This window comes from Melospiza melodia, chromosome 25, assembly GCF_035770615.1.
Source record: "Melospiza melodia melodia isolate bMelMel2 chromosome 25, bMelMel2.pri, whole genome shotgun sequence".
Taxonomy (NCBI): domain Eukaryota; kingdom Metazoa; phylum Chordata; class Aves; order Passeriformes; family Passerellidae; genus Melospiza; species Melospiza melodia.
The window spans coordinates 8,187,560-8,209,344 of NC_086218.1; the positions used below are offsets into that span (position 1 = coordinate 8,187,560).

Below are 21,785 nucleotides of genomic sequence, written 5' to 3' on the forward strand. Positions count from 1 at the left end.
ATGCCTTCCTCCAGGTTTCAAAGAAGCCTCATTCTCAAGAGTGCAGATTAGTACAAGTTTAAGAGCAATCAAACATACACAGATATACACCCAAGCATACTAAATCCCTATGGCTTGTTAACCTCTGTGCTGGAAACAAACTCTTATTTTACTGTTTTGGCCTTAAAGGATATTTTCTCTTGTATCCCAATAGATGAGCAAAGCCAAACAATCTTTGCCTATGAATGAGAGAATCCTGTGGCTGGAAGAAAGATGCAGTGGGAAAGGATGCAGCGTTCCCTCAAGGATTCAAAAAATTAGCCCACTTTATTTGGTGGTTTTGGCAAAAGAAGGAGAGAAATGGAAAAAAGGTAACGGTGTTCTTTTATAGTGTGTAGGTGACATCCTAATCGAGGCTGACAAGGAACAAACCTGTTTGAGAGTGACCTGCTTGAAAGCCTACAGAACTTTTGGGACTTGCTGAAATTTCCAGAAAAAAAGGTAAGATTAATACCTTAGCTTTAAGGTACCAAAAGGACAATGAGCTCTGGGTGAAGGAAAAAAATAGTGATATTCCAAATTACAGCTCCTAGGACTAAAAGGAAACTATCAGGGGTTTTGTTAGTGGCAGGATTTTGCCCCATACATGTTCAAAATTTTGGACTAATAGCCAATCCTTTTTATTTTTCAATCAAAGGTCCTGAAGAATTCCTGGAATGGCCCCGACAATGTTGCACCAGTTTTAACACCATAAAGGATGCTCATGGAAGCACTGGCTTAAGGCCTTCCAGAAACAACTAAACTCTTCATGATGTGTGTAGAAAAGGCAACAAGTAGCTTTTGTTGTGTGTGACACAGCTTCTTGGAAGTTGGGAAAGGCCAGTGGCCTCCTTCTCCAAGCAACTGGATGGTCAGCATGCTTCTGGGCCGTAGCAGCCAGCACCCTAAAGATGCAGGAGGCACAGAAATTCACTTTGGGATGATCACTCACTGTGCTGGTCCCACGTGCCATTGCTGCCTGTTCGGAATCCAGAGGGACATCACTGGATCTCTCTAAGCTGACTGGCAAAATACCAAGCTGTGCTAATGGACCAGGGAGAGAAGTAGTCATGTGTGTGATATCAACCTCAAATGAAGCCATTTTGCTCCCTACTGAGAAGCAAGAACCTTTTCAATGTGACTGCCTGTACACTGTGGAGCAGTCAAGATGCCAAGATTTAAGGGATGAACCTTTACAGGAACCAGGTAAAAACTGTATGTGGATGGCAGCAGATTTGTGGACACAGGTAAGTTAGCCCTGGTGGGATGGAAGAGATCAGTGGTATCTCTGAGGGTCTGTGTCAAGGACCCCCAGGACGGCATTCACCCACAGAGCATCACCCTGTGCCCACAAGTCTCCTGCCCGCCACCAATTCCTGGGCATCCATCTGCCTGACCTGTGGAGCAGCCGGGTTTCAGCACCTGCATCCCACCCAGCTGCAAAGGCAGGAGCCTCCACAGCCTGGGGACCCCCTCCCCAGAAAATTCCCCCCTGACATCCCCATTTTCCACAGGGCTGTTTTGCAGCGACTGCTACAGAACCCTGAACAACATCTGCTCCGTGTGCATGGCCCCCCTGAGCTACCCGGACTCTGGGGACGAGGAGCTGTGAGCAGAGGGGTGCTGGGAGCCCACCCGGGCCTGGGGGGCTGCAGGGGGTGTGGGAGGGGGGGCTGCAGCTCAGCCCTGCCCTCTGTGCCCTGCAGGGACTCGAGTGAGGAGGAGACAGCAGGGCTGGGGGTGGTTGTGTGAGGGCGGCGGCTGCTGCAGTGCACTAAGGACATCATCAGGGGCTGGAGGGTCCCCTGCAGAACAGCTGCCCAGCTGTGAGCCCAGCTGTGAGCCCAGCTGGAGGAGGTGGAAAAGAGTGAGGAGAGGGATGTGGGCAGCAGTGGGGTCAACAAGAGCAGATTGCTCTGCGGGTGAGGGCTGGCTGTGGGGTGGCAATGCCCCTAGTGCTCCCCAGCACTGGGAATGCTGGATGCCAGCGCTGCACTCCAATCTCCCAAGAAGACTTCAGCTACCATCAGCAGGCCAAAAACAGTGAAAGAGAGGGCAAGGGCCCAGTGACAGCAGGACAGTGCCATGGGGCAGCAAAACCTCGGGTCCAGGTGCTGGGGTGTGCCTGGAGCCAGCCCCACCAGTGCAGCAGAAGCTGAGAGCCACTGGGTGGGGAAGGGCTGGTGAATAAACCACCTGGTCCTCAAGGCACCTGAATCCTGCTACTCTGAGCTGGCATCCACCATTCCATGATGTTCCCGACCTTGTGATACCCCCGCTCCTTGCTGCCCCAGCTCCATCCCTGCTGTGACCCCAGCCTCTCAATGCCCCCAGCCCCATCTCCACACCCACTGTGCCTGCAGCCCCTACACATCCCTGTCCCCAGCCTTTACGGTGTCCCCAATCCCACTCCTGTGGTGCCCCCAGCCCCATGGTGACCCCCACCCCCCGGTGTCCCCCTCCCCACACACGGTGCCCACTCCCCATCCCCATCCCCAGCCCCACAGTGCCCCCAGCCCCGAGCTCTTCCAGGGCAGAGATGCAGAATATGCAGAATGGACAGACAGCTGGACGCGGGGGAAGTCCCTGCTTCTCCGTTTATTACCAAGCAGCCTTCGTTTAAAAAAAAAAAAAAAAAAAAAAAAAAAAAACAAAACAAAAACAAAACACAGACATACAGACAGGCAGAGGCGGCCCGGCGGGGCGGGGGCCGCCCGCCCATGGTTTTTGTTTGGTTCCTGACACCAGAGAGGTTCAAGTAGCCGAAAAAGGTTCAAGTTCACCATAAGGCACTTTAAAGCCATGACGGGAGCAGAGCCCCCCCGGCCCCATCACCCCTGCGGGCACCCCATGGCACACGTGGGGGCCGGGCAGCGCTGGTGGTTGGCAGCGGAGGGGCTGTGGGGGGGAATATATTACATCATCTTTTTTTAAATATAGATAAAACTCTTATTTGTAGACAAATAGTGCCGGTCCCCTCCACCCCCGGGGAGGCTGCGCCCTGCGGGGGGCATGTGCAAAGGACAGAGGGGTGACCGTGGGGGCCCGGCCACCCCAGGGAAAGGAAGGGGGTCCCACAGGGCCGGGGGGATTTCGGAAGGGGAAAAGGGTCCGGGGGGGGCCGGGGCTGCCCCACACCCGGGTGGGCTCACCCGAATAGTGCAACCAAGAGAAAGCAGCCGGGAGTGCAGGGGCGAGGGGGGCTCGCCGGGGGGGGGGCTGCTCGGAGTGGGGAGGTGGGGACAAGCTATGCACAGCGTAGGGCAGTGCCCCCCTCCACTGGGGAGGATCGGGGGGCTCTCCCCACCTGGGGGGGGGGCCTTGGTCCATGGGTGCCCCTGCCCGGTCCTGGCACCCACGAGGGGTTTGGTGGGGGGGACATCCAAGTCCCGATCCCCCCATCATCACCCGCCCTGGGCATGACCAGGTGGGCCCGGGCACGGTGGTGTGGGGGGGGGGGTGATAGGGGCCCCCCACCCCCTTGTGCAAATCGGCCGAGGGGATTTTCCCCCTTTGCATAACTAGGAATGAACCGTGACGGGAAAAACAGGAACAGAAACCCCAGTGGGCACGGCACAGCTCGGCATGGAACGCCACGACACCTGCCGCCGCCGCATCGCCCCTACGCCGTCTCCACCGGCACGGTGCCGTCCGGCTGCGGCCCTTCCTCACCCTCCTGCTCCTCCTCCTCCTCCTCGGGCTGCCCTGGAGCCCAGTAGCGGGCAATGGAGAGGCGCAGCCCCTCCAGGCGCCCGTTGGAGAGGTCGAGGCCTGCGGGCCCGGTGGGCGGCGGGGCCGGCTCGTCGCGGCGGCGGCGGCGCGTCCGCACCTCCAGGCAGTTCTGGCCCTTGAGGTGCCGCTGGAGGTGGTCGTCCTTGGCGAAGGCCTTGTGGCAGAGGTAGCACTCGTAGGGCCGGGCGCCCGTGTGCAGGTGCATGTGGTTCTTCAGGTCGTAGCTGTGCAGGAAGCGGGCGCTGCAGTGCTGGCAGGAGTAGGGCCGCTCACCCGTGTGCTTCCGCATGTGGATCTTCAGTTTGTCGTTCCTGGAGGTGGGACAGACAGGGAGACATTGGCGTTGAGGAGCCAACATGGCATCCAACCACCAGGGGGAGGGGAATGGTGCTGGAATCCCGAGAGCAGGGGTGCTCTGTGGGGCACAGGGCTCTGGGTGCTCTGTGGGCACAGGGCTCTGGATGCTCTGCAGGGCTCAGGGCTCTGGAGGCTCCGTGGGCACAGGGCTCTGGGTGCTCTGTGGGCACTGGGCTCTGGATGTTCCTCAGGGCTCTGGGTGCTCTGTGGGCACAGGGCTCTGGGTGCTCTGCAGGGCACAGGGCTCTGGATGCTCTGTGGGCAACAGGGCTCTGGATGCTCTGTGGGCACAGGGCTGTGCAAGGCAAAGGGCTCTGGGTGCTCTGTGGGGCACAGGGCTCTGGATGCTCTGAAGGGCACAGGGCTCTGGGTGCTCTGTGGGGCACAGGGCTCTGGATGCTCTGAAGGGCACAGGGCTCTGGGTGCTCTGTGGGGTGCAGGGCTCTGGGTGCTCTGTGGGGCACAGGGCTGTGCAAGCTCTGTGGGGCACAGGGCTCTGGATGCTCTGAAGGGCACAGGGCTCTGGATGCTCTGCAAGGCAACAGGGCTCTGGATGCTCTGTGGGCACAGGGCTGTGCAAGCTCTGTGGGGCACAGGGCTCTGGGCACTCTGTGAGGCACAGGGCTCTGGATGCTCTGTGGGCACAGGGTTCTGGATGCTCTGCAGGGCTCAGGGCTCTGGGTGCTCTGTGGGGCACAGGGCTCTGGGTGCTCTGTGGGGCACAAGGACCATTGCACGGCTGCATGGCTGAGATGCAGCTGGCTGCTGGCAGGGGGGATGCTGTCCCAGGCTGCTCTGGCAGTGCTTACATAGAGCAGAAGACTCCCCTGAACCTGCACCACAACCATGAGAGATGAAGTGCTATGGGTGCCATCAGGTGTCAGGCCTTGTGTGATCTGGCAGCACTCACAGAGTGCAGAACACCCCATTGACCTGACTTCACCAGCAGCTACGGCAGAGGGACAGCAGCAGGGATGCTCCTGGGTACCTCAGGAGATGCTGCTGGCTACCCCAGGCTGGTCTGGCAGTGCTTACGTAGTGCAGAAGACTCCCCTGGACCTGCACCACAATCATGTCAGGGCTGACAGATGAGGTGCAATGGGTGCCTTGGGTGATCTGGCAGCACTCACAGAGTGCAGAACACCCCACTGACCCGACTTCACCAGCAGCTACAGCAGAGGCACACCACCAGGGATGCTCCTGGGTACCTCAGGTCAGCCCAGCAGCACTCATGAGGTGCAGAAGACCCCACAACCCCACTGCACCACAACAGAACTTACAGGGGGTGCCATGGAGGATGCCACTGGGTACCTGTGTTGGTGTCCAGAGCACTCATGGGATGCAGAAGACGCTCTGAATGTGCACCCCACTGGCAGCACTGGCAGAGGGGTGCTGTGCAGTGTGCCATCAGTTTGATCTGGCAGCACTCAGGGGATGCAGAAAACCCCATGAACCATGCCAGGCCTGTCGCCAGTCCCTGGTAGGACTGGCACAGGGTGGGGGTGCCATAGGGGATGTCATTTGGCACATGTCAGGCAGGGAGGGCCCATCCAGCAGCACTCAGGGGATGCAGAAAACCCCATTAACCCTGTGGCCAGGCCCTGGTAGGACTGGCACAGGGTGGGGGGTGCCATAGGGAATGTCATTTGGCACATGTCAGATGGGGAGAGCCCGTCCAGCAGCACTCAGGAGATGCAGAAAACCCCTGGTAGGACTGGCACGGGATGGAGGTGCCATAGGGGATGCCCTTTGGCACACCTCAGGTGGGCAGAGCCCATCCAGGGGCACTCACCGTGTGAACCGGACCCCGCAGACCTGGCAGGCGAAGGGTTTCTCGCCCGTGTGCGTGCGCATGTGGCGGGGCAGCTTGCCAGCACCGTGGATGACCTTGTGGCACACGGGGCACTCCTGGGGCATCTGTGAGCGCCTCTTCCTCACCAGCTTGTCAGGGCTGTCCAGCCCGGGCGCCAGCGACTCGTGGTGCAGCGAGCTCAGGTACGCCATCAGGTCGGGGTCGATGGGATCCTCGTCAGAAGGTGCCTCCTCAGGGGACAAGGGGGGCTGGTAGGGGAAGGGGAAGGAGTGTGGGGGCAGCTCCTCTTCCTCAGGCAGCTCAAAGCTGTCGTAGGGCAGGGAGAGCCCCTCGGGCAGAGGGGGTGAGGGCAGCTGGGAGGAGGGCGGCGGGGGGCTGCCGGAGCCTTCGGCCTCAGCTGCGGGCGGCGGCTCCTCGGCGGCGTGGTTGTTGAGCTGGGCACCGCGGGCTTGCAGGAACTTGCGGGTCTTCTTGCTGCGGCGCGGGGTGGGGCGGGGGGGCGGCGGGGCAGGCACCTCACCCTCGGGGAGGCTGGAGAAAGCCTCCAGGTAGCGGCGGGCGCGTTCGCAGTCGCCGTCATCGGGGCCGGGCGCCTCCAGGCCGCTGCCCTGCAGGATCTCCACGCAGGCAGCGATGACACAGGGGATCTCCAGCAGCCGGGCGGCGCGCAGCACCTCGCCCATGTTGGCGCTGCTGATGGTCAGCGTGGCCGTGTACGCGAACTCCAGCAGCGCTCCCAGTGCCTCCGGCCCCACAAAGTCCAGCTCGCAGACCTCCTGGCCCGGCCCCGGCCCGGCGAAGAGCTTCTTGAAATAGCGGCTGGAGGCAGCCAGGACGGCACGGTGGGTGCGGTACTCCAGCCCCTGCGTCTTGATGGTGACATCGCAGAGCAGCCCCAGCTGCCGCTGCTCGTTCAGGCAGCTCAGCAGCTCGCTGCTGTGCTCAGGGAAGGGGATGCCGATGAGGTCGTCCTCTGGGCTGGCCATGGTCCTCACCTGCAGGAAGAACAGGATGCTGCTTGACTGACAGAGGAACAAGCTAGGAGAGAGCACTTGGAAGGAACTGCAGCTGGAGTGTTGCTGCCATGAAGCCAGGGCACAAGGAACACTGTCTGTGCTGACAGAGGAACAAACTGGGAGAGAGCACTTGGAAGAAACACTGCAGCTGGAGTGTTGCTGCCACGAAGCCAGGGCGCAAGGAACGCTGTCTGTACACGCTGGGTGGCACTGGAGTTTCAGTGGGACACGAACTGGGGCAGGTTTGGGGCCCAGGGTCTGTGCTCAGTTCCCTCCACGCTGTACAGAGGTTGGTGGGTGTGGGCCCCCCACCACAGGCCCCCCACCACAGGCCTCCACGCTTCCTCCACTACCACCAGCACCCAGCCGCCCGCGCCGCCACAGCAAAGGGAGAAATCTCAGCGTGGTGCCTTTGAACAGCAGCGAGGTGCAGCGTTTCCTGTGCCAGCCCACCCACAATCCCCCCCAACCCACCGCCACGGCCCAGCACACCCTCTGGCTCCCAGCAGCCCCGTCCTGGGAACACGGGCCTCGCTGGCAGAGGCATGGTGGGCGGGCGAGCGCTGGGAAGAGCAGCCCGAGGGCCAGGGGGCCGCCCCGTGGAGCCCAGCTGGGCTGGGAACAGGGGCCACACTTCCTGCCACGGCAGATTAGGATCAGCACCTGTGCCACCGGTTCCTGCCCCCGCTCCTGGTCGGGACTGGGCCCCCTCCCTCCCTTCCTCCCTCCCCCCTGTGCCCCAGCCCGGGGCCACTCCTCGCCCAGCCAAGCCCAGCCTGCACCAGTCAGGCCTTTCCCACGCTGCAGCTGGCAGAGCTTGGCCTCAACGCTAAACCCAGCACGGCTCACACTCCCACTGTGGTGCCCGTGGTGCACCACCAGGGACACACGTGCTCCTGTGCAGCCAGCACAGGTGGGAAAGGGGAGCCCGTGACCCTCACAACCTGCAGGCAGCAGCGGCAGCTCCAGGGCTGCAGCCTGCCCTGTGACACTGGCACTGCTGGGTGACAGTGGAATGGGAGTCCAGCACCTGCAGCCTGGGGGAGGCAGATACCACCTCTCAAGCTGTGCCATGGTGGACAGCAGCATGTGGCACCGGCCATTGCCAAGCCGTGCCAGGCAACACTGAACCACGCCATGCCCATCCACCCCAAACCCACCAGGCCATGCCAAACCACACTGTGCTGGCACTGCTGCATGACAGTGGAATGGGAGCCCAGCAACTGCAGCCTGGCAGAAGCAGGTACCACCTCTCGAGCTGTGCCATGGTGGACAGCAGCATGTGGCACCGGCCATTGCCAGCCATGCCAAGCAACGCCGAGCTACCCCAAACCCACCGGGCCGTGCCAAACCACACTGTGCTGGCACTGCTGCGTGACAGTGGAATGGGAGCCCAGCAAGAGCCTGGGGGAGGCAGAGGCGGGTACCACCTCTTGAGTTGTGCCATGGTGGACAGCAGCATGTGGCACCGACCATTGCCAGTCATGCCAAGCAACGCCGAGCCACACCAGGCCCACCGGGCCGTGCCAAACCACACTGTGCCGTCGGCAGGCGGGCGTGGGGGACGTGCCCCCTCTTGCCCATGGAGGGGCGGCGCGGGCGACGGCCCCCGGCGCAGGGGCCCAGCCCCAAGCCGGCCGCTCCCTGCGCTTGGGCGGCCGCCAGCTGGGGCTGCCTCGGCAGGCAGCTGGGAACGGCCCCGGAGCAACCGGCTGCGGAGCCGCCCCAGCCGCTGCCGAGCAGGCCCGACCGGCAGGGCAGGCGGCAGCCGCCCCTGAAACCGGGAGCCAGCAGTGCCGACCGCCTGGGATGCTGGCGCCAGCAGCCACGGCCAAGCCCCCCTGGCTGGCAGGAGCCCATCCCGGCGCTGGTTGAGGTCCCCTCTGCCTGCCGAGGTGGGGGTGATCGGATTAGGGGTGATTAAACCATCAGGGCCCCCAGAGCCAACAGGCAGTGACAGCCCCCGGTGGGATTAGGCAGGATTAGCTGCAGGGGCAGGATTAAGCAGGGGGGTAAGTATCCCATGCCACAGCTTGGGCAGCTGGAGAGGGATGACAGGGATGGGGCACCTGCCGTGGGTGGGCCAGAGCCCCACGGACCCCCAGGACTGTCACAGGGAATAGTCACAGGATGGGGTGGCAGTGTGTCCTCCAACACTGCCTCCCCCAGTGATGGCACCAGGACAGCCTCCCTTCTGCCCTGGTCCCCACGAGAAACCTGGGCACAGGGCATTTACAAGACTGATGGCACCCAGTGGAGGTGTCTGGGCACAGGACAGCAGCTGAGACCCCATCACATCCCAGCAGGTGGCACGGTGCTCTGAGGGACGGGCACTGCCCTCACCATGTCCCGGTGCAGATGGGCACAGCCTCAGCGCTGCCAATGTCACAGAAATCACCAGCAGAGCTCTGCTAAGGCAGCTGGGACCCCACGGGACTCGGTGCCACCAGACAGAGCTGCAGGGCTGTGGGGCAGGCTGGGGGCGAGGCGGCGGCGGGCGGGCAGGAGGGGGATTTTCCATGGCCCCAAACCGCCCCTTTACGGCTCCTTTGCTGACACCCCCACCCCCCCGCACATCCTCCTCACTGGAGCGAAGAAATCACATGCTGAGCGGCTGCTGTCGTCGAGGAGATCACCGCAGTGATAAGGAAATGGCAGAGGATGAGGTGTGAGGGGACAGGAGCCGCCCCCGGGCCCCCAGCATTCCCAGGCTGCTGCTGGAGGTGATGGCCGGGAGGACACAGGTGGTGATGCCCATGGCCTGGCCATGCCAGAGCTCCCTCGGTCACCTCAGCGCTGTGGCTGGGCACATTTTGGCTGAACTGAGGAAAGGAAAGGGGGAGCTGCTCCCCGTGCTGAGCTGGCTGCCATGCAGGGCGGGTGGCAGCAGGAACAATGTCTGCCCAGGTCACCCTGACATCCCTGTGCCAGCCCAGGCTGCCTGGGACAACCATGGCCAGGCTCCACCCATGTGCCAGCTCCTCTGTGAGAGGGGTCCAGGCGCCCAGGCAGGGCCATGGGCAGCGGGCTGGGGTCCCTGCAGTGCCCCTCCTGCTTGTGTGCCATGCCACCAAGCAGGGATGGCACCTGGGTGAGGGCACAGCGCACTGGGCCCGGCTTGGGGACGGTGGGAGGTGGAAAGGGGTGTCCGGGGGGGATCTCCCGACATGGGGAAGGAGAGAAGGAGAGCAGAGGTCCCAGGGAGCACCGTCCCCACCCTGGACTGCTGCCAGGAGCCCCTGCTTTCGGTCCCAAGAGTCACAAATGCTGTCGAGGGACTTCACAGCCCCATGGGGAGAATGAGTCACCCCGGAAGGGGAGCGCAGCGCGGAGCTGCCCCGGCCCCTCACCCCGTGGGGCCCTTCACCCTTTGGGATCCAGGACGTGGACCCAGGGGTCTGGGCTGTGCAAGCCCCCCACCCTGCTGCTGCCTGGAGCCAGCTGGGAGCAGCAGTGGCCCTGGTGCTGATGGCCACGGTGTGGATGGAGGGTGGTGCAGGGCTGAGCAGCCCCTTTGTCTGCCCAGCAGGGAAGGTGGTGGCCGGGGTCTGGCTCAGCTGGTGACCCTGTAGCAGCACATGCTGAGGGTCCCAATGCTGGAGGAAGTGGGGAGAGCAGCAGTGCTCTTTGAAAGAAGAAAAGAACAAGTAGAGACAAAAGGAAATGGTTTGGAGATGAAAGAGGATAAACAGTCCCCCACCCCATAGCGCTGAGAGTGAGCCCCATGGCACTGCTGAGGCCCCCTGACACTGCCCAGCTCTCCCAGAGCTCCCAGGGACAGCCACCAGCACTGAGAGGGGGCTGAGCACCCTGGCACAGGGCTGCCTCAGTGCCCAGCCAGCACTGCACCTGGGGCCAGTGCCAGCCTGGCACAACAGCTGCCACGGAGGCTGGGCACAGGGCATCCCTGCCACGGCGCAGCAGGACTGGTGGCGTTGCCAGAGCCGCTCCTGGCATTTGTAGCAGGGAAAGAGGAGCAAAGTCTCCATCTCACCCACCCAGCCTGCTGGCACTGTGCTGGCATCCTGGCCCCCTCCTGCCTCCAAAACAACCCCACTGCCACATCCAGCTGCCTGGCATTGCCACTCTAGGATGTGGGCCCTGCTCTGCCAAACCAAAGTGACCCAGATCTCCCCACTCGTCCCATCCCACCCCATCCCATCAGCAGTGAGGGCAGCGTAGGGCTCAGGCAACACCAACGTCCCACAGCCTGCTGGTGTGAGGCACCTGGCCCAGATCTCCCAGTGCCACACTGGGTCCCCACCACCCTGGCATCCACCCCAGCAGCAGTGACGGCAGGGCGGGTCTGTGGCTCACCTGCCCCGTGTCCCGGCGTGGCTCCGCGCTCGTGGCGGCCCCGCTGGCGGCCCGCGAGTGGCAGGGAGGGGAAGGCAGGGTGCTGGTGCTGTGTGAACTTGGCCCCGCTCCCCGCTGCACTTGAGCTCAGGATCCCACCTCAAAAGGAGTCGACGCCCACACCCCGGGTCACGCACCTCCCAGCCCCGCTTCCCAGAACACACACGGCATTAACTCTTTGCGGCCGGCGCTGCTGCTGCGCCGTGGGGCGCCAACCCGGAACGGGGCAGGGGGCATCCCCGGCCCACTCCCACGGGACAAAATCCCCAGCGCCTCTAGGACAGGCACCCATACCTTCAACACGCCTTCCCCACCTCTAACAAGGTCTCCGAGCCGTCTGCCCCTGCCCCCCCGTGCCGTGGCACATCAGCCGGGCCCTCCTCACCTCCTCGTGTGCCCCAAGGCAGGGCGCTGGGTGCTCGCCACTGGCCATGGCCAGCCCAGCCGGGCTGCCAGGGCGCCTGTGCTCGGCGGCAGCAGGGCAGGGCTGGGTGCAGCATGCTGCAGCCTGCCCGGCCAGCCCTGGAGCCACCCCCCGGCCCTATGGATTCCTGTCCTGCTCTCCCCTTGGAGCAGGTTCCCGAGATCCCCGTGGAGAATGTGGGGAGCTGTGACGGCCCAGCTGGGCTGTGCTGCCTGACCCTCTGCGCTCCCTGGGCAGGGGCACTCGTGGGCTCCCCAGGCCAGGCTGCACATTCATGCAATGCCCCCATAATTACACCCTCGGTGTCCCCAGCTAAACAGCAATTAGCAGCCCGGAGAGCTCGCCCCACACCCCACCACCAGCACCAGCACCCGCCCAGGCAACCCACGCCAGACCGGTCAGGGGCACCGGCACTGTGGCACCCTGGCATGGCCCAGCAGGCCCCAGAGCTGGGGATGTGTGCAGCAGGCCAGGCAGAAAGGGGAAGAGCCCCACAGCAAAGCAGTGGAACAGCAAAGGGCTCAGCCCCAGCAGTGCTGACGGAAGGAGCTGGGTTGTGCAAGAGCTCCTGGGCAGGCAGTAGAGACGGGCAGAGGGCATCAGCAGTGTGCCCTCCATGGTATCCCACTGTGCCATCCTTGTGCTGGGCAGGAGCCAGCTGTGGAGTGCAGGCAGCACACAGCCAGCACAGGGCTGTGGGCAGCACTGTCCTCTGCACTGCCACAACGCTGCAGGCTGCTCCAGAGGGGGGCACAAAACAGGGCACAGCCCTGGACAGCGTCCATGAGAGGGAGGGAGGACAGGAGGGAAGGAGGAGGGCTGTGGCACCTGCTGCCAACCCTTCCCCTGCCCTTTGTTCCCCATAAAGGAGGGGAATGGCGCCAGTCCCCCCTGGCCCAGGTGTGCCAGGTGCTAAGGGCGGGAGATAAGGTGGGCGAGGCGGGCAGGGAGGGGCACGGCACGGCATGGGCACGCAGCCCTGAGTCAGGGTTCCTGCTGGTGGCCAGGATGGGGTGAGTCACCGTGGCCCCCCCACCCTGGGGGTGTTGCAACCACCCTGGCGCTGGCCACAAACTGCTGCTCACCCTGGCTGGGGGGCACCGGGCTGGGGGGGCAGGTGCTGGCCTTTGGGGAAGATGGGCTAACCTCTGTGAGTCCGTCCATCCATCCATCCCTTGCCCAGTGTCACCAGTGAGGGGACATGGCTTCATCCCAGCTCCTCTTCCAATGGCAGGATGGGCAACCCCATCTCCTGCATCACATCCTCACACAGAGCAGCAGCACCCTGACCTGCCAGGACAGATGTGGCCTCTGTGTGTCACCTCTGGTAATGGCTGAGGCACTGGTGGAAGGAAGGAAGGAAGGAAGGAAGGAAGGAAGGAAGGAAGGAAGGAAGGAAGGAAGGAAGGAAGGAAGGAAGGAAGGAAGGAAGGAAGGAAGGAAGGAAGGAAGGAAGGAAGGAAGGAAGGAAGGAAGGAAGGAAGGAAGGAAGGAAGGAAGGAAGGAAGGAAGGAAGGAAGGAAGGAAGGAAGGAAGGAAGGAAGGAAGGAAGGAAGGAAGGAAGGAAGGAAGGAAGGAAGGAAGGAAGGCTCTGCCAGCCACCAGCCTGGGACAGGCTCACCTACCAGTGGGCCTGCTGGCTGGCCCCAGGGTGAGCTGGCTCTGGAGCTGCTGGCCCCGCAGCACAGTCACGGGAACCCCTTGGAGGGCAGCCAGACCCCCTGGGTCCCACTGTGCTGCACAGCCCCGAGGGGCCCCCCCAGCTGGTGGCACCTCCTACTCAACATGCAGGGTTCATGTCCTCACAGCACCCCGGGGACGGAGCATCCCCAGTGGCACAGGCTGTGCCCCCAGCGCTCCATGCTGGCACCAGGGTGGCGCTGCTCCCGGTGGGGTCACCTGGCAAGGACAGTGCCAGCCCACAGCCCCCCCTCCACACCCTCCAAAATAGCCCGGCTTCCGCCCCCACGGCAGCTGCCTGCTGCCAGCTCCCCGCTGCCCACGGCTGATCCCGGGGAGGGAAGGGGGGCAGGAGATTCTAATCCCCCCCAGCCCCAGCCCCCCCGAGCCCACAGAGCACCGACAGCCAGGCCGTGCCCGCCACAGCCCACAGAGTGGCACCGAGGAGACCCCAGGCAGCCCTGCAGCGAGGGAGGGCAATGCCCCAGGGCTGCACAGGGCAGCCTCTGTGGAGCCCCTCTGTGGAGCCCCAGGGCCCGCCGTGATGTCCACACCACACCAGCTGCCCTGTGCCACCCCAGCAGGGCACAAGGGTCTCCTCCCTTCACTTCCTTGGCCCTGCAGTGGGGCTGGCAATGCTCCTGTCACCTTTGCTATGGCTCCAAGCCCTGATGGTTGCCCAGGGGAGGGGAATCAAAGCAAAACTGCTGGGGTGTCTCTGTACCCAATGAATGTCAGCCAGCACAGCCACATTCTCCACCCTGCTGGCGTTCGGTGTCGGCAGTGCCTGGCAGCCACCGTGCTCGGGACCCCGAGCCTGGCAGCAGGACCCCCTTACCCACTCCCCACTCCAGCTGCTGCCCACGGCGCCTGGGGACATGGCAGAGACAGCTGGGCAGAGAGGAGCACGCAGTGCAACCGAGGCTGCCGGGAGAGGCCAGAGCTCGCCTGACCTACTTCTCCTTCCGCATCACCTGCTTTCATTTTCCCTCACCCGGGCTGGTCCCCCTGCCTGCCCAGGGCTCCATCAAACCATGCCAGAAGCTCCGGGGATACAAATCACCATGGCTCCCACCGCACCATCCTGCATGCCAACCGACCTGCCCAGCCCCGGGCACACGGCGTGCCCGGGTGCACCGAAGGTCACCGGCCACAGCCCCGGCACCACCGCCTCCCTCCCCTGCCTGCATGGCTACCCAAGCGCCATCTTCCTGGCACGAAGCGAGTTTGACGGGTCTCAGCCCAGCCCCTCAGCGGGTCCTCTGACCGCCCTGGGGCTTCGCTGGGGTGTGGACATGCAGCTCTCGGGGCACGCCAGGGACGCCGGTGCTGCCACGGGGAGCCAGGCGGGCGCCAATCCTCCAGACGGGGCGGCCGCTCCCACCGGCGCCCTGCCTGCTCCCGCCGTGGAGTTACCATGGGAAGGCAGCGCTGGTGGCGCAGGGGGAGCGCAGGCTCCCGGGGGCTCCCGCCAGCAGCCCACACTGCTGCCAGGAGAGATTTCTCCCTGGTTTCATCATCCGCCGCCTGCCCTGAAGGAGAAGTTCCTGCTTCACGCACGGGGCAGCAGCCGCCCCTCGAGGGCTGGGGGTGCAGCGGGGGCCGCGCTGGGGCCGCAGCCCCGCCGTGCCCCTCCCGCCCCCGTGTGCTCGGGCCTGTCCCGTTCGTGCCACGTGTGCACTGAGGGTGCACGGCAGCAGCTGGCAGAGCCGCGCTGCCACAGCCTCGGGCTCGGCCCCGCAGCGCTGGGGGCAGCCCGCGCCCAGCCAGGGGGGCTCGGGGGGTCCCCAGCACCCGACACGGATGCGGCCCCCGACACACAGCTGGCACCTCCGCACCCGTGCCCGGCACAGACGCGCCTAGCCCCGCTCTCTCTGCTGTGCCAGTTTCCCCTTCTCCATGCGCCCACTTTTAAGTTGCCGAGCTCAGTCCCTCCCTCCCAGCACCAGCATCACCACCGAAGCCTTGAGCGGCGGCAGCTGCCACGTGCCCCCGGTAGTGCCCCCGGTAGTACCGGGGATCCCAGGCTGACCCCGTTCCTGCCAGCCCGGCTGTGGTGGGGGAAACTGAGGCACGGTGCGACTCACCCCGCGACAAAACCGGCGCTGTGACCCCTCGGCAAGTGAAGGCAGGCACGGATCGAGGGCGGCTGTGGCCCAAGACGTGGATCTGCTCCGGCGGGAGGGTAAATACCGCACCCCGCCCCGGGCAAACAGCGGCCGGGGGCAGCCAGCCAGGGGGACGAGGACAGGTACGGCAGGGCTGGGCGCACGGGGCAGAGTCCACCGGTGCTTGGCAGGTGCTACCATGACACCGATCCCGGGGGACCACTGCACAGCCGAGGAGAGGCACCCACTGCTGCTGCCAGTGCGCCAGGGCCGGGGCTCACCAGCGTGGCACAGCGTGCTGGGACACTGGGACACCTTCCAACTCTACCAGTATGGGTGCAGAAGGGACTCCTTGAGTTGCCTTCCTCCTGCAACGGCGCCGTCCCCACCCGGTGCGCCAGGCACGCCGCCAAGCTGCTCACCGGGTTGGGAAGGGGGGGTGGCAGCACCCGGTCACCCGTGGGAGACCTGCGGGGGACCCTGGCTGGATGGAGCAGCACCGCAACAGGAACACAGCGGAGCCTTGGCAGCCGCCCCGGCACGCAGCGGGGACCTGCCGATGTCACCGATTTCCCGCAGCCCCGTGCGCAGGGACCGGGAACAGCCCACGAGTGACACCCCCCGCCCCATGGGCGACGTGTCCACCGGCTCCGGCGGCGGGTGGGGACACGGGGGCCGTGCGGCGATCGCGTGCCAACCGCGCCCACCCGCTGCCCGCAGCATCCCGAATCAGCGCGACTCACCGCAACCGGGCGGCAAAAAGCGGTCGCCGCGCCGGTCCCCGTCCCGATCCCGATCGCGCTGCCGGTGGGTCGGTACCTCCGCGCAACCCCCGCCGGTGGGTCCGTCCGCTCCCACCCAGTGCCGCTCACCTGCGCACCCCGCCCGAGCCACAGACCGGTCCCGGAGCCACGGCCCCGCCTCCGCCTTCACCTGCCGCCGCCGCGCCCCGCCCGCCCCCCGGCCACTGCTGCCGCCGCCGCCGCCGCCGCCGGGGCTCCAGGAAGCGCCCGCCCCCGCCTCCTCATTGGGCAGCGCGCCGGCGGTCACGCGTCCCATTGGTGGAACGCCCCGCCCATCAGCCCCGCCCCACCCCCCTCGGGAGGGCGGGGGTCTTGCGGGCCCGCGGGACCGGGGCGCGCGGGCGGGGGGCGGCTGAGTCAGAGGCGGTTAACGGGATCGGGCGGGGGTCGGGCCCCGGCCCGGGCAGGAGAGCACGGGACGGCCCCGCCGCGGCCCCCACCGGCGCCGAGTGCGGTGCCAGGCGCCGAGCGCGCCCCGCCCGCTGCGGCCGCCGAGTGCCGGGGCCGGCACGGCACTGCCCGCTCCGCCCCGCGGACACGGGGGGGCGGGGAACCGGGCATGGAGGTGGGGGGGCGGGGGGGGTAAGAACCGAGAAGTGCGCACCGAGGGAGAGTTTCGAGTGCCGGGCACGGGAAACCGTGCGTAGAGTGAGGTACGGGGGATGGAGAATCAAGCTCGGGAACCGGGCACCGAGGAGCGGACACCGGGGTACTGGAGTGCCGGGCACGGAGGGATGGAGAGGTGGACACGGAGAACGTGGCACGGCAGGACGCGGCGCGGGGAGCAGCCCCCGGTTGTCGGCGGCGCTGGAGCGGGGCGCGGCGGCCCCCAGCGGGGTGGCTCCTCCGCAGGTGCCTGGGCGCGGGCCCCGCGCAACCTGTTTGGCCGCTGCCGGCTCACAGGGAGGCAGCGGCGGCCCCGGGGCTCACCTCGGCTCACCCCGGCCCCCCCGCGCCTGGCTCCGAGCGCGGCCACTGCCCGGCGCTAGCGGAAAGTGTGAGGAGCCACCGCCGCTCCGGGGCTGCCAAGGCAAACACGGCCCCGCGCAGACGTTATGTCAGTGGGCGGGGGGGCCGCGCCGGGGCACCGAGCCGTGGCCGAGAACGGGACCCCCACCCCCTCGCCAGGCCCCGGTACCGGGCACCTGCCGCCGCGCCTCGCCCAGCCGCCCGCTTGGCTCTTCCCGGCTCCGTCCCTCTGACCGCGCACCTGCATCCCCGTCCGGGGTACCGGCCCGCCAGGCTCGGGACTTCCGCGGGGCGGAGAGGGGAACCCGCAGAACAGCCTCACCCTCGGCGCGGCTGCCACCGACCCCCGGCTCCATCGCTCCCCGCCCGTCCCCTCGGGCCACGGTTCGCCATCGCCGCCGCTCTCCGCCGCTGCCCGCGGCTGTGCTCGCGGTGATTCTCTGTCCCCGCTTCCCCCGAGGCGATGCCGACGGTGCGGTCGCACTCACCTCTCTCGGCGGGGCCGGGAGCGGGGCCGGGCGGGGGCCGCGGGCTCAGCCGGGCCGGCGGCGTGGCAGGAAGGACCGGGTGGTCATCGCGGCCCGCGGCAGCCGCCTGCAGAGGGCACTGCTGGCTCCCGGAGCCGAGCCCCGTGGGCGGCACCGATACGCGGAGGGACACGGGGGTCTCTTGGTGCCCGTGGCACCGTTTATTTAGGATAAAAACAGCAGACACGACTCGGGCAATCCGGGATCCCCTCGGCTGCGCTTGCTCGGGGCTCCCCGCATGCTGCCAGAACGGCTGAAGGAGCCCCCGGGCCTGGGACCGAGCTTAGGTAACCCTGAACCTGTCCCCACCCCGGGGGTGCTCACCTGTCCCCCCCCATTGCACCTGCCCTGCACCTACCCAGATGTTCCAACCTTACCCCACACCTATCGCGATGTTCTAACCTATGCAATACCTACCCAGATGTTCCAACCTTACCCCACACCTATCCGGATGTTCTAACCTATGCAATACCTATCCAGATGTTCTAACCTGCCCCGCACCTGTCCAGATGTTCCAACCTGCCCTGCACCTATCCAGATGTTTTAATCTGCCCCACACTTATCCAGATGTTCCAACCTGCCCTGCACCTATCCAGATGTTTTAATCTGCCCCACACTTATCCAGATGTTCTAACCTGCCCTGCACCTATCCAGATGTTCTGACCTGCCTCTCACTCCAGCTGTGCTCACCTGCCCCACCTCCCCCCCCCCCAGCTGTACCAGCTCACTCCCATTCCCCTTGTCTGCAGTTACACCTAGACCCACAGCTTCCCCTTCCTCCCCATTCCCTCTCACCTCCCTTCTCTCCTGCTCCCCCTGTCCCCACCAGCCCTAGCTGCCACCCCCCAGGCCTGGCCCTGACAATGGGGACTCCTGCCTCATGCTCTGCTTTTTTTACAAAAATAGATAAATTAATATAAACTTAAACATTAAAATAATAATAATAATAAAAAGATATTAAATAGTGTCCTGTGTCACTGAGAGCCCCATGGCTGGGGGAAGCAGGTGCTGGCAAGGTGGTGAACCCTGCAAGAGGGGCACTGCATCCAGTCAGCACTGAGGCACAGAGTCCCCAGAGCCAGGACAATCCTGCTGCAACACAGCCCTGGAAGACACAGGCTGAGGAACAGTAGAAGGGCCCCCAGCTTGTCAGCCTGCTTTGGGAGACCTCCCTGGCACCCCCCCACCAGCTCCACTCTCAGTGTGGCTGGTTCAGCAGGACCTCAAGCCAGCACGGGCAGGAGGTGATGAACTGCCGGGAGTAGCAGGGTCCCCAACCCTTGGCAAAGCTGATGCGGATACTGTGGGGGTCGCAGGGCCCCTCCCCAGGCAGCTGCCAGCCCCCTGTGCCCCCTGCCCGCTCATAATCGAACACCTTTGCCGAGTAGCCGGGCAGCACCTTGAGGACAGGCAGCCCGGGGGGGCTCAGGGTGGGCGAGCTGACGAAGATGGGGTGCTCGCTGCGGTTGTAGGCCCACACTCCCCCCGGCTCCTGGCTCAGCTGCAGCCCCCGGCCGATCTTGCCCCGTGCCCGGCGCACGGCGCAGCTGCGGTAGGCGGCGGGCAGCTGTGCCAGGCAGAAGCCGCTGCCCCGGGGCAGCTCGCAGAAAACGTTCACCGACGCCTCGTGCACGGCGTACAGGCGGCCCACGCGCGTCCGGTACTCCCAGTAAGCCAGTTTGCACCAACAGCCGTCCGTGATGGTGCTCCACGAGAGACTGGTGTCTGGCAAGGGGAGAGCAGAGCTGTCACCGGCAGGATGTGACCGAGGCAGGCAGCTGCAAGGGCCAAGGGGAGTGGGCACAGAGGGCGTGTGAGGACAGATAGATGGACGTGGCGCACCAGGGATGCCTCAGCGCCGAGTCCTGCGCTGGGTGTGAGCCTCTGGAGCTGTTCCCAGTCCCCCGGTGCCGTGGTGAAGGGCTGGGGGAGGGCTGTCAGGGGAGTTGGTCCCTGAGCGCAGGGGAAGGTGGGGCAGTGGCAGCTGGTGGCCTTGGTGGCCAGCAGCCAGGCGGGAGCTGGGGCTGTGTGCGTCAAGGCACATTGTGTGTGTCCCCATAGGCAGCGCTTCCTCCAGCAGGGAGCCTGGCGCTGCCAAAAATAACAGCAGCTTCAGTGGCGGGGGGGCGTCTGGGCCAGAGCAGGAACCCCTCATCCCCTGTCGGAGTCTTTTCCTCCTGCTGGGAGTGACTGCTGGCTCCATTCCCTGATTTTCATGTTCTGTCCCCTCCAATCTCTGCTCCTGACTCGGGGGTTCAGCCCTGCCCAGTGCCCTCCTGCCTGCCGGGTGTGGCAGAGGGCTGTGCCCTGTGCGTCTCCCCAGCGGGCCGGGCCCAGCTTACCGCACCAGTCCCCACCGTCGTAGCTGAACTCCATGAGCTGGGGCTCCTCTGGCCAGGAGGGACCACAGGATGCCTTCAAGTACGGGGGTGGCGGGGTTTCTGCAGAGGAGAGAGAAGGAAATAGGAGGCTGGGAGTGCATCCTGCCCCCCATGAGCCCTGAGGCAGCCCCAGAGAGCAGGGGTCAGAGCCTGGCTGGGCGAGGCAGCCTCCAGCGTTGCCGCCGGCACTCACCAGGTACAGCCAGGCGGCTGAAGTGATGGGGGTTGCAGCACAGCCCAGCCAAGTCCCCGCAGGCTCCCTGGCCCCCAGCACAGCAGCAGAGGTGCTTGAGCTCGTGGGACTGGTGGAGGTCAGGCCAGCGGAAGAGGCGACAGAGCAGGACTTGAGGGGGGAGCCCCTGCTTGACCCCTCGTGGGTCCCCCCGTGGTGCCAGAACGCAGCCGGACTCCCAGGCGCCCCGGCTCTCCACCACCTGCACCAGCAGCTCCAGCTCCTCATCCTTCAGCTTCTTGAAGAGAGCATGCACCGCTGGCTTGAGGGCAGCGGGGCCGTCCTCGGGGCTGGCTGCTGCACAGCGCTGCCGCCACAGCCTCCGCACCAGCCCGGCTCGGCGCGAACGGAACATGCCGTGGTCGTGGGGACCACCTGCAGGATGGAGACAGGCATCACCCCCCGTGCCCTCAGCTGCGGCTCCAATGGGGTCCCTGTGCATCTTTCTGTGTCCACCCAGATCCCTGGCGGGGCTGTTCTGCCTGGATTTGCTGCTGGCATCCCCACCACGAGGGCACGGTGCTGGCATCCCCAAGGTCACAAAACCAACCCTCACTGCTGGGGAACCTGCCCGTGCTCCTGCCCACAGCACCCACCCGCTCCCCTCTCACCCCCTGTCTGTCTGTACTGGGGCTGGGGAAGGGGTCCCTGCACAAGAGGGGCTCACTCACGGTGGGCGGTGGAGGTGGGTGAGAGGCTCCAGGGCACTGCATGGGGCTGCGCTCTCGGGGCGGCCGGCACTGCTCTGCCCGTCACGCGTCACTGCCTGCACTTTTTCCTGTGCTCTCCCCTCCCCCGGACCTTCCCGTTTGGGGAATTCATTGATTTCCCTCATCCCAGCCAGCCCTGGGGCTGAGCCACCGCCAGGGCCAGCACATCAGGGCTACCACACCAGGACGTGGCACAAGATGCATGGGCTGCAGTGGTCAGGGATGCCCAGCACGGTGCTACCAAGGCAGCCAGGAGCCCGAAAAGCACCACAGACAGCAGTGCACAACCACAGGGCAGGGTCCAGCTGAGAGCTGATCTGGGCAGGGGGACACCACAAGGCAGAGTCTTTGCAGACCCCATCCCTCCTCATGTCCTCACAGGGACCATTGCAAGGACCACCTAAGCCCCTCGTGGCATTTTGGACAAGGGTTTCTGTTGCCCCTCAGATGCTGAGCTGGCCGGGGGCCCCCCCGCGGGCAGTGGGTGAGGGTGGGAGCCTGCTCCACAACAAAGGAGCTAATGTAAACGGGACCCTTATCCCGCGCCGGGCCAGGCTTCCTGCTCCCGACTTCCCGCCGAGATAAGGGAGGCCACGCTGGCGCCAGCGCTGCTGCCGAGGACGGGGCACGCAGAGCTTCCCCTGCTGGGGCCAGGCAGC

At 65.2% G+C, this 21,785-nt stretch overlaps 2 protein-coding genes across 8 annotated transcripts; both read right to left on the reverse strand.

Moving 5' to 3' along the window:
- Nucleotides 1-2,606: 2,606 nt before the first annotated feature.
- On the reverse strand, nt 2,607-16,462 carry ZBTB7B (zinc finger and BTB domain containing 7B). Of its 3 annotated transcripts, none has more exons than XM_063176484.1 (3): nt 16,377-16,462; nt 5,900-6,915; nt 2,607-4,061 (listed from the first exon to the last, which is right to left on the reverse strand). In XM_063176484.1, exons 2-3 carry the CDS (start codon nt 6,904-6,906, stop codon nt 3,641-3,643), a joined length of 1,428 nt encoding a protein of 475 aa, XP_063032554.1. In that variant the 5' UTR covers nt 6,907-6,915; nt 16,377-16,462; the 3' UTR covers nt 2,607-3,640. The 3 variants fall into 3 exon arrangements, with proteins under 3 accessions (XP_063032554.1, XP_063032556.1, XP_063032555.1); XM_063176486.1 differs by lacking the exon at nt 16,377-16,462 and adding an exon at nt 11,678-11,757; XM_063176485.1 differs by lacking the exon at nt 16,377-16,462 and adding an exon at nt 11,254-11,667.
- A 1,478-nt stretch (nt 16,463-17,940) lies between these two features.
- Nucleotides 17,941-21,469, reverse strand: LOC134429144 (mothers against decapentaplegic homolog 6-like). 5 transcript variants are annotated; one of them, XR_010030532.1, is made up of 5 exons: nt 21,088-21,469; nt 20,378-20,791; nt 20,146-20,244; nt 18,305-19,528; nt 17,941-18,216 (listed from the first exon to the last, which is right to left on the reverse strand). XR_010030532.1 is itself a non-coding variant. In XM_063176246.1 (4 exons), the coding sequence occupies exons 2-4, from the start codon at nt 20,769-20,771 to the stop codon at nt 19,002-19,004; spliced, it is 1,020 nt and encodes a 339-aa protein (XP_063032316.1). In that variant the 5' UTR covers nt 20,772-20,791; nt 21,088-21,469; the 3' UTR covers nt 17,941-19,001. The 5 variants fall into 5 exon arrangements, 1 of the variants encoding a protein (XP_063032316.1); XR_010030531.1 differs by having other exon boundaries at nt 17,941-18,205; nt 18,265-19,528; XR_010030530.1 differs by having other exon boundaries at nt 18,247-19,528.
- Nucleotides 21,470-21,785: the final 316 nt, after the last annotated feature.